General features: G+C 53.8%; 6 protein-coding genes across 6 annotated transcripts; 2 read left to right on the top strand and 4 right to left on the bottom strand.

The window, feature by feature from the left end:
- Positions 1-2,029: 2,029 nt before the first annotated feature.
- Positions 2,030-2,452, bottom strand: GNI_162640 (hypothetical protein; the record flags this gene model as incomplete). The annotated part of the gene is made up of 1 exon (XM_011134784.1): positions 2,030-2,452. One exon carries the CDS (start codon positions 2,450-2,452, stop codon positions 2,030-2,032), a length of 423 nt encoding a protein of 140 aa, XP_011133086.1.
- A 119-nt stretch (positions 2,453-2,571) lies between these two features.
- Positions 2,572-3,621, bottom strand: GNI_162630 (putative transmembrane protein; the record flags this gene model as incomplete). The annotated part of the gene is made up of 1 exon (XM_011134783.1): positions 2,572-3,621. One exon carries the CDS (start codon positions 3,619-3,621, stop codon positions 2,572-2,574), a length of 1,050 nt encoding a protein of 349 aa, XP_011133085.1.
- A 161-nt stretch (positions 3,622-3,782) lies between these two features.
- GNI_162620 (hypothetical protein) lies at positions 3,783-4,217 on the bottom strand (the record flags this gene model as incomplete). Its single annotated transcript, XM_011134782.1, has 1 exon — positions 3,783-4,217. One exon carries the CDS (start codon positions 4,215-4,217, stop codon positions 3,783-3,785), a length of 435 nt encoding a protein of 144 aa, XP_011133084.1.
- A 976-nt stretch (positions 4,218-5,193) lies between these two features.
- On the top strand, positions 5,194-6,372 carry GNI_162610 (hypothetical protein; the record flags this gene model as incomplete). Its single annotated transcript, XM_011134781.1, has 1 exon — positions 5,194-6,372. One exon carries the CDS (start codon positions 5,194-5,196, stop codon positions 6,370-6,372), a length of 1,179 nt encoding a protein of 392 aa, XP_011133083.1.
- A 472-nt stretch (positions 6,373-6,844) lies between these two features.
- GNI_162600 (hypothetical protein) lies at positions 6,845-7,882 on the top strand (the record flags this gene model as incomplete). The annotated part of the gene is made up of 1 exon (XM_011134780.1): positions 6,845-7,882. One exon carries the CDS (start codon positions 6,845-6,847, stop codon positions 7,880-7,882), a length of 1,038 nt encoding a protein of 345 aa, XP_011133082.1.
- Positions 7,883-8,051: 169 nt separating this feature from the next.
- GNI_162590 (putative phosphatidylinositol 4-kinase) lies at positions 8,052-9,714 on the bottom strand (the record flags this gene model as incomplete). The annotated part of the gene is made up of 2 exons (XM_011134779.1): positions 8,052-8,187; positions 8,273-9,714. The coding sequence occupies 2 exons, from the start codon at positions 9,712-9,714 to the stop codon at positions 8,052-8,054; spliced, it is 1,578 nt and encodes a 525-aa protein (XP_011133081.1).
- Between the last annotated feature and the right edge of the window lie 982 nt (positions 9,715-10,696).

The following is a 10,696-nucleotide window of genomic DNA, read 5'->3' as shown; positions in this document are numbered from 1 at the left end:
AGGTTACTAGTTGAACCGAGTATAATCTTTCGTTCCTTCAGACTCGCGGCTGTTGCCGTTCTCACCACTGCCGCGCTAGCGACATACCACATCACGTGTGCCGCTAGCCGGCACGCGTCACACCGTAGGCGGGTGGCCCGGCTACAAAGCGCCAGGCGCAGCCTCCAAAGAAAGTCCTCGTCGGCCGGACACAGGCGTAGACGTTCCATCAGCAGCGTCTACGGTCTGGTGTGAGGGCCGGCAAGGCACCATGGCTGCCCTATCAGACGTCCGTTCTTTCCCACTTCGTTCCCGTGGGTTTGAATTGCCATTTTACCAGTCAAATCCATTTCTTCATTTCATTCATCACGACGTGTTTTTATGGTCGTTACAGTGTCCTCTGCAGGTCTACGTACGGAAGGCTAAGAGGACCTAAGTCGCCGGAAAGTTCGAGTTACTGCCCGCTGCCCAGTCCCGTCGAAACATTCGGCAAGCGACCTTGAAGTGGTTGAACTTCTGGCAGTAGAAGCAGACGCGGCGGGTTAGCGGTAGCGGTTGGAGGGGCTCCATGATACATGCCTTTTTCCGTAGCGCCGGGAAAGCAGTTCTCTCACAATCACTCCAGAACTAGCTAGGCTGCACCAGCGAGCGCTGGCTGCCATGAAGCGACCTGTTGTAGCGATTGTTACACGTAGTTCGCGCGTGCCACACAGTTGTGTTGTGGTTTGAAAAAGCTCAGCGGGGAGAGATCTGAGTGAAGCACTCATACACGCAGCGTTTGGGTTCCATATTTTGCATGACGGACATACTACCCCCACGGGGCGCCGTCATCTTGCGGAATGCGTTTTGGCTTTTTTCGTTGTGAAAGTCGACAGTAGCTTCGTACTGATGTTGCAGACGGCTGGACATGCTGCAGGTTATGCTAAGTCTTGGACACGTGCACGAAGGGAACGGATCACCTTGCGTCCAGAGGCCGTTGCCGCAAGGTGCTTTGAACCACAAAGAACTAAGCTCTTCCTTGAAATCGGGGAGGGACCCTGGCGGGTATTTCTGCTTAATTGATCGTACGAATTTTTTGAGCCCATTCGGGGTGCACGCATAAGGGGGAACCCACGTCTTTATCTTCCGTTGTCGGCGCGCTTTCCGGACTTGCTTCCGCTCGGGTAAGCGCTTTGCTGCATGCTCCCGCAGTTCTTCGTTGTACTTGGCCATGTCGTCTATATAGTTATGTTCATTGGGTCGACACCTGACCACACACTCTTCATTACCTAAAGAACGAAAGATCCGATCCAACATTCCCAAACGGAATGACAAACTCTTTAGCCCCCCGCCACGTACAATCAAGTCAAAACACTGGCGACTCCTAAGTTGCGACAGATCAACATTGCGTGCATTGGCAACGCTGCCAATCGGGTTCGATTCCGGGCGATGACTGTGTAGTCAGTTGGCATTGAGATGTGAGACTGATTCTCGCAATCCTCGATAGGTGTTCGGAATGACATCAGGTCATAGCCCGTTGCGGGGTCCTGAAACAAAAACTTCCGGTACAACGAAGACAGTTTGACGCGCGGAAGCTTTTCACAACTGAATCGAGACGTCAGACCGCGCCGATACAGAGCGTCCGCCGTTGGGGCCACTTCGGAGCTTGTAACAAAGTCGTTGCCGGGCCAGACTCCGTCCCAGAACCCAACCGCAGTAAGCAAGCGTTCCAAGGCCAGGACTCCACGGCGCCCTGCGGCGCACTCGAGACAGTCCCGCACCGTCTGGGCTACGTCCCTGGCTAATCCGGACCAGGTAAACAGACGAGCTCTGCCCTGGCCCGGCTCCGCCCTCTTCAGGCAGAGTCCCCTCGGGATGAAGAGTCTAAGGCACCCGACCATTTCGAGGAAGCTCTGTAGATCAGCTGCCCCCGCCCCCCACACGGAGGTCATCCACCCCCGGGGGCGTCGGATAGGACGGCACAAACGTGCGGCATTATCGACGTTTGGATCCTTCTGGCACGAAGCGAGGAGCTTGTTGGTGCACGAAAAAGTCAGACCGCCGCTACAAGTCAGCCGACGGCCACTAAGCGGTCCGCAGGTTTGCCTTGACGTAGATAACCTTTCTCTTTGAAAGGAGGCGGCGAGTCTTGGAAGAGTTGAGTGAGGCATTGGTAGAAGCATCTTTTAATGGGGAAGGCCGTTCCGTATCCTGTTATGTTGGAGTCAGGGAAGACGTTGTGGTAGGCCATAAACATGGGGCTGTCCTGCATGCCGTAAGTGTCGACGGAGACATAGAGCTTCTCGCCTGCGTCATTCGCCGTCTGGCATGTGACTCTAAGTTTGGGACACCTGCAACTGGGCTTCCACCTGCAACTGGGCTTCCACTCGTTAGTAATTGTCGCCCGAGGCCACATGCCTTCCCCACAAGGGGTGTTGAACCACATTTCGCTAAATTCTTCCTTATACTTGGCGACCGTGTCAGCCGAAAACATCCGCTCCGTTCTTAGCTCCAAGAATTCGAGCTTTCTCCGGCCCACCCTCCCAGACACCCATGGGCATGTCATCGCCAGCGGAAACATCGCTCGCGAACCAATGCCCGTATCGGTAAAATTCACCGTAGTAGTAGTTCTCCTCCTCCGACATTTTGTCCGGATGATCGCAACGAACATTGTTGATCACCCGGCATAACAAACATTCGGCGCAACATATTCCACAAGGTTGTCAGGTGCCGTCGGTCGCCGCCTGGCGCGTCCGACTTGAACCAAAAACACTGGAGGTTGCGTACTCCCAAGTTTTCACACGCCAGGATGCCGAATTCACGGCCACCACAAATTGGATAGTGGGGGTATAAATCAAGTGACGCAACGTCAACCATCACGTCTCCCGCCAAGGGGGTCCTCATGCGCTCGCACGCATATTTGTTCGGGCGACATCCGAACAAGTCAGTTCCCGTCCTGGAATCCACGTACACACCCTCCTTGTATATCAAAGAATCAGGTACAACTTCGCCTATGTGCCAATCAGGGCGGTCATTTGGTATCCTCAACTTCTTGCGGGCTGTCGTCATTGCCCCGGTAGTAGTCGCTGTCGTCGCAAACTTAGTGGTCGGCTTAATGCTCGCGACCGCCCTACGGCCACGTATAGCCGTCACGCTGTTAATGATGTTCTCTGCTGTTGTCGTACTCAACTCCTTGCGGGCTGTCGTCACTGCATTGGTAATAGCCTCCGTCGCAAATTTGCTCGCTGCCTTCGCCGTGGTCAAGTTAGTGCTCGGCCTTAAGCTCCCCGCCTCCGTAAGGTTATGTATCGCCGTTACGTTGTTAATCATGGTCTCTGCTGCTGCCGTAAAATTGGCCGTCAACTTCTCCAAGAGGCCCGGGGCCTCTGTGGTCAGCGCTTCGTACAGACCGTCGGCCACCGGGGCCTCGGCGACGCCACTGGCTGCGGTCCCGTTACGCTGGACAGATCCCTTTACGTTGCCCCAGTAGCCGTGTCTACCCATCCACCATTGAAAGACCGCGAATGCGACGGCCACAGCGGCGTATTCGAGCACTCTCTGGCAGACCACACTGGACTTCGACCGCGACGACCCCCTGGGAGCTGCGGCTTCGATCACAATATTGTGCAACGCAGTCACGTCGTCGTATTCTACCTCGCGCATTTTTGAGTCAGTTCCTTGCGGGTTGAAGTGTAGCTTCCAGAAGAGTCCTCTCTAGAGACCGACCGCCACTCCTTTATAAAGGGTCGCCCAGTGCCTTCTACGGCTTGTGCCGGGGCCATAGTCCTCGGCACAATGTCTTCGAAGATACGATCGGCGACTGGTTAGTCCAAGGCGTCGAGGGGATTCTTGGGCACCACCAAGCCCTGCCAAATGCTGGTCGCTAAGGAGTCCACAGCTCGGTGGTAGTCAGCCGTCCCTGTCTCAAGCAGCGTCGCCCGTTCGTCCAGCCCGTTGTTGCCTTTGAAGCCGTGAGCACCGCCACCTTTGTCCAGGCACGCGTCGACGTTTTTGGGCGGCAGCACCAACAGTCGCACGCTATCTTGTGTAAGGTCGAACTTGGAACGCGGCTTCGCAAGGTCCTTAGGGTCCGCCACGACCAGAACCTCCAGGGGCCGGTGACTCCCAAGCCCGTCAATTACTGCCATCTTCGCGCTGCAGCCTTGAACATTCGTCTGCTCACCTCCGTCTGTGTACAAGACAGACAGAAGCCCATTTAGTTCCAGACCACTAGATTCTCCGCACACACTCGTCTTCATTACCGCCTTCAAAAAAAAGTTGAACTTTTAGGTTGGGCTGCCGACACTTGTTGTGTCCCCCAGCATTAATAAACTCTTGGGCAGGCAGTCATGCTTGGGCCGGTGTCCTCCCGTACGAGCCGTTCGTGTCTTCGCCATCTCAGGTAATACAAGATTAGCCACCGAGGGTCGTCCTGCGGGCCGAAACGCCGACGAAGACATAGAGTTTCTCGTCTGCATCGTTCGCCGTCTGGCACGTGACTCTAAGTTTCAGACACCTACAATCGGGGAGGCCGTCCGAGGTCAGAGTCCTTCCTTGCGACTAGTCTTTGTCTTGTCGACTGGATTTTGTCGACTGGATTCTGTCGACTAACTGCACACAAACAGAAAGGTGGACTGACGTCGATAGATCAAAAACACAGCGACCAATATAAATAAGAAAGGGTTTTAGACGATGTCAGTGATTCCACCCACTCTTGCCAGCAGCATGGGGATGTAGTCCAAAAGGAGAGCGGCAATACTCTATCATTGATACACGTCTCAAATAGTTGTCGAAAAATTATCGCGCCAAAAAAACTCAGCGAACAGGTTGCTGTGTGAACACCCCTTGAGTGCTTTCGTTTTGCAGTTCTTCTGAACGGCTGTCGTCATCTGCAATGGGTGTCACTTCCGAACTTTGCGTGCTGGTACCCTGCATCGATGTGCAAGTCCCCAGCATCGGTCACTCTCACCGATGTTTACATTCATAGTCCCTCTAAGGGTCCACTCCGGCCGGCTTGTTTCTAACTAAGGTCGCATCCAAACCCGGTTTTCAATGACAAGAGCCGAACTCGGTTTTTTGAAAGTATTGCACCTTGTACAGATTCTGTGTGATTGCTGCCTCTGTTTGATGATTTCAATGCAGTCATGGATTGTCTCCCTTTTCTCACCGAGGAGTGCGAGCAGAACCGAAGCTTACTCGCAGGACCACCGCAAAGTGAGTTCCCAACAGGATCAGATGATAGCTTTGCTCCAATACGAACTGAAACGGACAAATGAGAGGTTTAAAGGTAAAGAGTGTGAAGTTGCGCTCCTTCGAGCCCAGTTGAAGGGGATTACCAACTCTCAATTAACAGGTTCTCAGTTAACAGGTTCTCAATTAACTAGTTCCCAAGTGCAGGGCCGTCGAATCGGTCCTGATGCGAAGCAGGAGCTGAAACAATTGAAAAGTGAGGTGTCGAAGCGCAACACGCAACTTGAAGCGCTGAACAAATCCGCGAGACTCAAGCGGGAGAGACTCGCGGGGCTGGAACGCTCGATTGTGGACCGTGAAGCTGCTTTCAAGCAGCGGCAGCAGGAGTGGGAAAAGCAACTTGAGGATCTGCAAGAAAAGGTGGTGGCAATTGACCGAGAATTCACCAGCAAGCAAAACGAAGTAATGCTGCTCCAAAGCGTTCTAACGATCCAAGAGGAGTCCAGCAAGCAGCTGCAGACCAAACATGCAGAACTTGACGTGAGGGTGATAGGGTCTCACAAAATATTGCAAGAGGAAGCTGTCAAACTCCGTGACTTAGAACACTCTGTGGAAACTGAACGAGCCAAGAGAGACAGCCTGAAGACACAAATTGCAACACTTAAACACACAGCCCAGGACCTTGACGCACACGTGTCTCAATTACACGCGGAACTCGCACATGCCGAACAATTGCGGGAGGAACAATTAAGGATGGAACAACCACAGCATTCAAGGCAGCTTGACAAAATTATCGTACCAGAAAGGCCATCGCGTCTGGCGGCGGAAATAAGTCAGCAAAAGAAGATATTGAAGCACCTTCGTCTTTGTGTTGAGCAGTGCCGTGAAGAGTTACTCAGACACAAGCCTACTTGTAGCGTTATTGGTTTTGGTAAGGCTACCAACGGTGCAGTCTCCAACAGTGCAGCCTCCAACAGTGCAGTCTCCAACAGTGCAGTCTCCAACAGCGCGATCTCCGTTGAGGATTTCATTCTTCCTGAAAAGGGGTCCGTTCAGGAAGAGACCGTTCCGAAAAAGGCCGGCCCCCCTCGACCGGCTACCGATTCCGATCCGGAGGCCGGCCCCGCTGAAACCGCGTCATGTATGTCAGAACCTCACCCGGGTCGCGCAAGGTTAAGTTCTGACGGTCGTATTGAGCGTGGAAGAACACACTCGTGTGTTTAGTAGTCTGTGACGATGGAGACATTTACGAACAAGTTAAGACTGACCACACTGGCAGGCTTGGTCGTCTCCGACATCAGTCTGTCTCCGACATCAGCCTGTCTCAATGTTCCTGATGGCGTGTGTTCAAAGATTCGATCGAGAAAGATTCGATCAGGAACTCTTTGAAGTTAGGAACTTATGGAGCAGGTCTTTTTTGTGAGCTCGCCACGTCCATAAGAAGTTTCGGCACGTGTGCGAGTAGTCGTCAAGTTGTTCCAATGCGGCACAAAGACGCTTCATACGGAGGGGTATTCCATAGGGGTGGGAGGATGCAACCAAACGCCATGTAGATAGCCGCTCTGTAGATAGCCAATAATACTTATCGTGCACCCGTTTCGTACTTCCCGTGCACCCGTTTCGCACCTTCCACCGCCAGCGTCCGCATTGACACGGCCAGCGTCCGCATTGATCGGTCACCAAGCGACACCTGAGGATGGCCAAGAAGCGTAAGCCCTCCAGCTTAAGGCAGCAGCAGACCCTGCAGCAGCGGATCTGGCAGCAGACCTTGCAGCTGCAGAGCTTGCAGCAGCAGACCGAACATTTGAAAGGTTGCGTCACGCAGAGAAACACAGAGCTTGCACAGCGAAACAAAGCCCTGAGGGAGAAGAATGCAAAACTCGAGGAACTGAACAGGTCAATCGCGGATCGTCAAGTTCAGAAGAAAGCATGCGAAAGTAAACCAGACACAACGGCAATGGAAATGGACCGAAAGCTGGCAGCCTACCGGCAGCGGGTAGCCGACCGGAAACTGGCCGCCGTTAATGAAGAGGTCGAGGCGGAGGCCGGCAAACTACGCGATATGAAACACCTTGTGGAAAATGAACAAGCCAAGAGAGACACGTTGCAGACTCAAAAAGCCGCTCTTGAACATGACGTGCAGATCCTCGATACTCAGGTGTCACAATTACATGCCGAGTTGCACCGTGCAGAACAACTAAGGGTGGAACAACTCCGGGTGGAACAACTCCGGGTGGAACAACTCCGGGTGGAACAACTAAGGGAGGAGGAGCAATCAAGAAAAACGATAATCATACCTGCACGCCGGTCGCGACTGGAGGAGATTCGGGAGCAAAAGAAAGTGCTTAAACACCTTCGTCTTTGCGTGGAACAATGCCGTGAGGAATTAGCCGGCCAACGACACTTGAGCCGCCATCCCACTGTTGATTCCCTACCAAGCGACCACCCCGCTGTCGGTTCCCTTCCGAGTGCTAACAATAACTTGTCTGATAACAGCTTGAGTAATTGTAACTTGTCTGGTAGCAGCTTGTCTGGTAGCAGCTTGACTGATATGCAGACAGCAGCGAGTCGCGGATGGTGTTTTCGATTGCCGTCGTTTCGAGATAGTCAGTCTCCTAAAGAGCCGCGGAACTCCACTTCACAAACTCTTATGATGGGTCCCAGAAAACTGATGGAGTTTGTCAAACGGCCGTGGCGGTCTTTGGCACTAACAGAAGAACCTGGCGAAAAATGAATACACGGCCGAAACATTACGCCGTAACTTGTACCACCCGTCTGGTACCACCCGTCTGGTACCACCCGTCTGGTACCACCCGTCTGGCTTGATCCATCCCATGCCCGCATTACCAAGAGAGATTCAGAAAGGCTGGCAGACCCGTTGATCCACCAGGTGCCCCCCTGTGCTAGAAGGCTATACCTTGCTGGACAGCTTGGAACACATCGTACAGCTTGGTCGTGAGAGCATTTACTGCTGCCCGTGTTTGTCTCAGAATGTACTCCGTCGCTTCACGATCACTTTTGTCGTATTGCAAGCGCTCTCTATTGCGACATATAGTGTGTGTGTTGTGTCGTATAGTGTCCGTGGTGTGTCATATAGTGTGTGTGGTGTGAGTGTTGCACTGACTTTAATCTATTGATGGTGTGTGGTTTGAATCCTTTCAAGTGGGCATGCTTGTAGCTTTCAACGAGTAGAACTAACTCCTCCCTGTGAACCCTGAGGGCAAGATATCCGTGCACAATAAGTTGTCTCAGCAGGAGACTGCCGCTGGATCCTTGGCTGCCGCCGTCGATGAGTCCAATCATTTCGTTGGTGAGCTTGAAGGGGGCCCGTTCGAATTTGAGGTCGTGAGCCGGCGCAAAATCAAGTATGAACCCGAAATCGATGTGAACTAGGAAGCCGTCATGTGTGAGGAGAATGTTGGCATTATGGCGGTCTTTGATCTGTAGTAAGAAGGTAAGTAGGCTGGCTGCTGCCAGGCTGGTCGTGAAGTTCCAGCGAGCTTGTTCGAGCGATTGGCCTGAGTAGAACTTGGAGTAGTACCCGTCCAAGGTGAGGCTATATCGAGTGCCGATCTCATGACGGCTCTTGCAATTCTCCAGCATCTCAATCACGCCGCCTTGGCAGCAGGAGACGGCGCTTTGTTTGGTTGTAGAGGTCCGCTGCGCCCCACTTGAGCCGGCGCTCAAGTTGTTGGCAGAAACCGCGCCTCCGGCGGCACCCAAAGACCCGGAGAGGTTGGGCGTGAGTAGCACGTAGGGAATGCATTTGTAGGTGATGAGGCGCAGGGGGAGGCCGGTGCGAGCAAAGACAGAGTTCATGAAGGTGGCGACCTGGTGGACAAGCATATCGTGTCTGATGTCGTCATTGTACTTGAGAATTACGTTCTGTCGCCGCCGAGTATCGCTAGCGTCTGGGCAGTTGGGCACGGTGTCGAATTGCACCGTGTAGGGCACGCGTGTGGCGCTTTTCAGGCAGTGTACCTGGTCGAGTTTGACGCCGATGATTTGGGCGCCATTAGTAGGAGAGAGGAGACTGTGGGTTGCCCGCCGACCGTCACAGGCGTCGTAGGCCCGGTTGGTTGTGGCGGCCGGTACTGGGACCAGTGCTGGAGGGAGAGTTTGTCGCGGTATGGGGTCCGCCTTGGATTGGCACTCGGTCAGAATCTTCGACCGCAGCATTGCTTCGAAGGTGGTGATTTGTCGCACACCCAACGCGTTCAGCTCCTCTTCCTTGAGCAACGCGCCGCTCTCGTTCAAGAATAAGGGACCCCGCTCAGTCGGTTCCGGTCCCAGTGTACCGATCAGCAGTCGCGACCTCCCCAAGGCGAGGCTCTGGGGTGACCACGGTAGGTTCGCCGGTGTAGCCACGTCAGCGAAAATATCCTCGTCCTCCTGCATATCCTCTTCCTCCTCCAGCTCCTCCTCACTGCCGCCTACCCCATATACTGGCACACCCAACTCCTTACACAACTGGCCAATCTCCCTACATATGTACTTTGGCCGCTTACCCACTTCCACGGACACCGCACTACCTCCCAACTTCACCAAATGCTGTACAAACTCCATACTGTCCAAACACTTCTCCACTCCTTCACAACAACGTAACATTATGATACCCAATTGACTCAACCGAAGCAACCAACACACAGTCGGCCACCCGGACTCCCGACTCACCAACTCCAACGTCATCTACAATCAGCCAGATGTGATAAACCCCTCCTCTCGGGTGTCATAAACCCCTTGTGGGGGACGCCTACGTTGAACTCGTTCATGACAGTTCTGTATAAGGCAGACAGGAGTGCCCCAGCTGCCGGGTCCACCGAACATCGGTTGACCAATTCATGCCAAATGGAGTACCAGGCGTTGGACTTTAGGCCCTAAGAAAATGAGTAAAGAGTCAACAGATTATTCCATTACTTTGTGGATGAACTGGGGTATGTAGATCACCAGTTCTGATATGGGTGCGAGCTTGATGGCTTTGGTAACGTAGGTCTCTTCGACGGATTGGTAGTCCAGCTCGGCAGGCGGGGGGCTTCCGCCAGAGTCGTTGCCGTACCCGGGACCCGCGCCAAGTGCAGTCGCGAAAGCAGTGCCCTTGGAGGCCAGCTTGAACGGCAGCAGCGTATGCCTCAACGGCAGAGTCGGCCAGCCCGGGTCCAGACAATGCGTCCGCAGCATACGGTCCACCCAGTTGGCACCGTAACTCTTCAGACTGTGCCGCTGCACCGACAGGTACAAGTCCAGCTCCAAGTTCCGAGAACATAACAAATTGCTCGAAACGTACCGCCGATACAGGATCCGCGAAAATAACAACTGCACCTCCTCCGCCGACAACTCTCGACCACCAATCAGTGTTGCCGCGCTGTGATGAAACGGCGTCTTCCGCTCCGAACTGCTTAACAACACTCCCGCCAAACTCTCCACCACCGACGAAGCCGCGTGCCCTCGTGTCAGCACTGCCTTCACACGACGAAACAAACGGTGACTTCGACTGTCAATCAATGGCTCGCCCTTCACTACAACAACACACTCGCGCCAACAGCCCCCC

Source organism: Gregarina niphandrodes, assembly GCF_000223845.1.
Source record: "Gregarina niphandrodes unplaced genomic scaffold scaffold00050, whole genome shotgun sequence".
Taxonomy (NCBI): domain Eukaryota; phylum Apicomplexa; class Conoidasida; order Eugregarinorida; family Gregarinidae; genus Gregarina; species Gregarina niphandrodes.
Note: the sequence above shows the minus strand (reverse complement) of the source record. Positions and strands in the feature narration are given on the sequence as shown.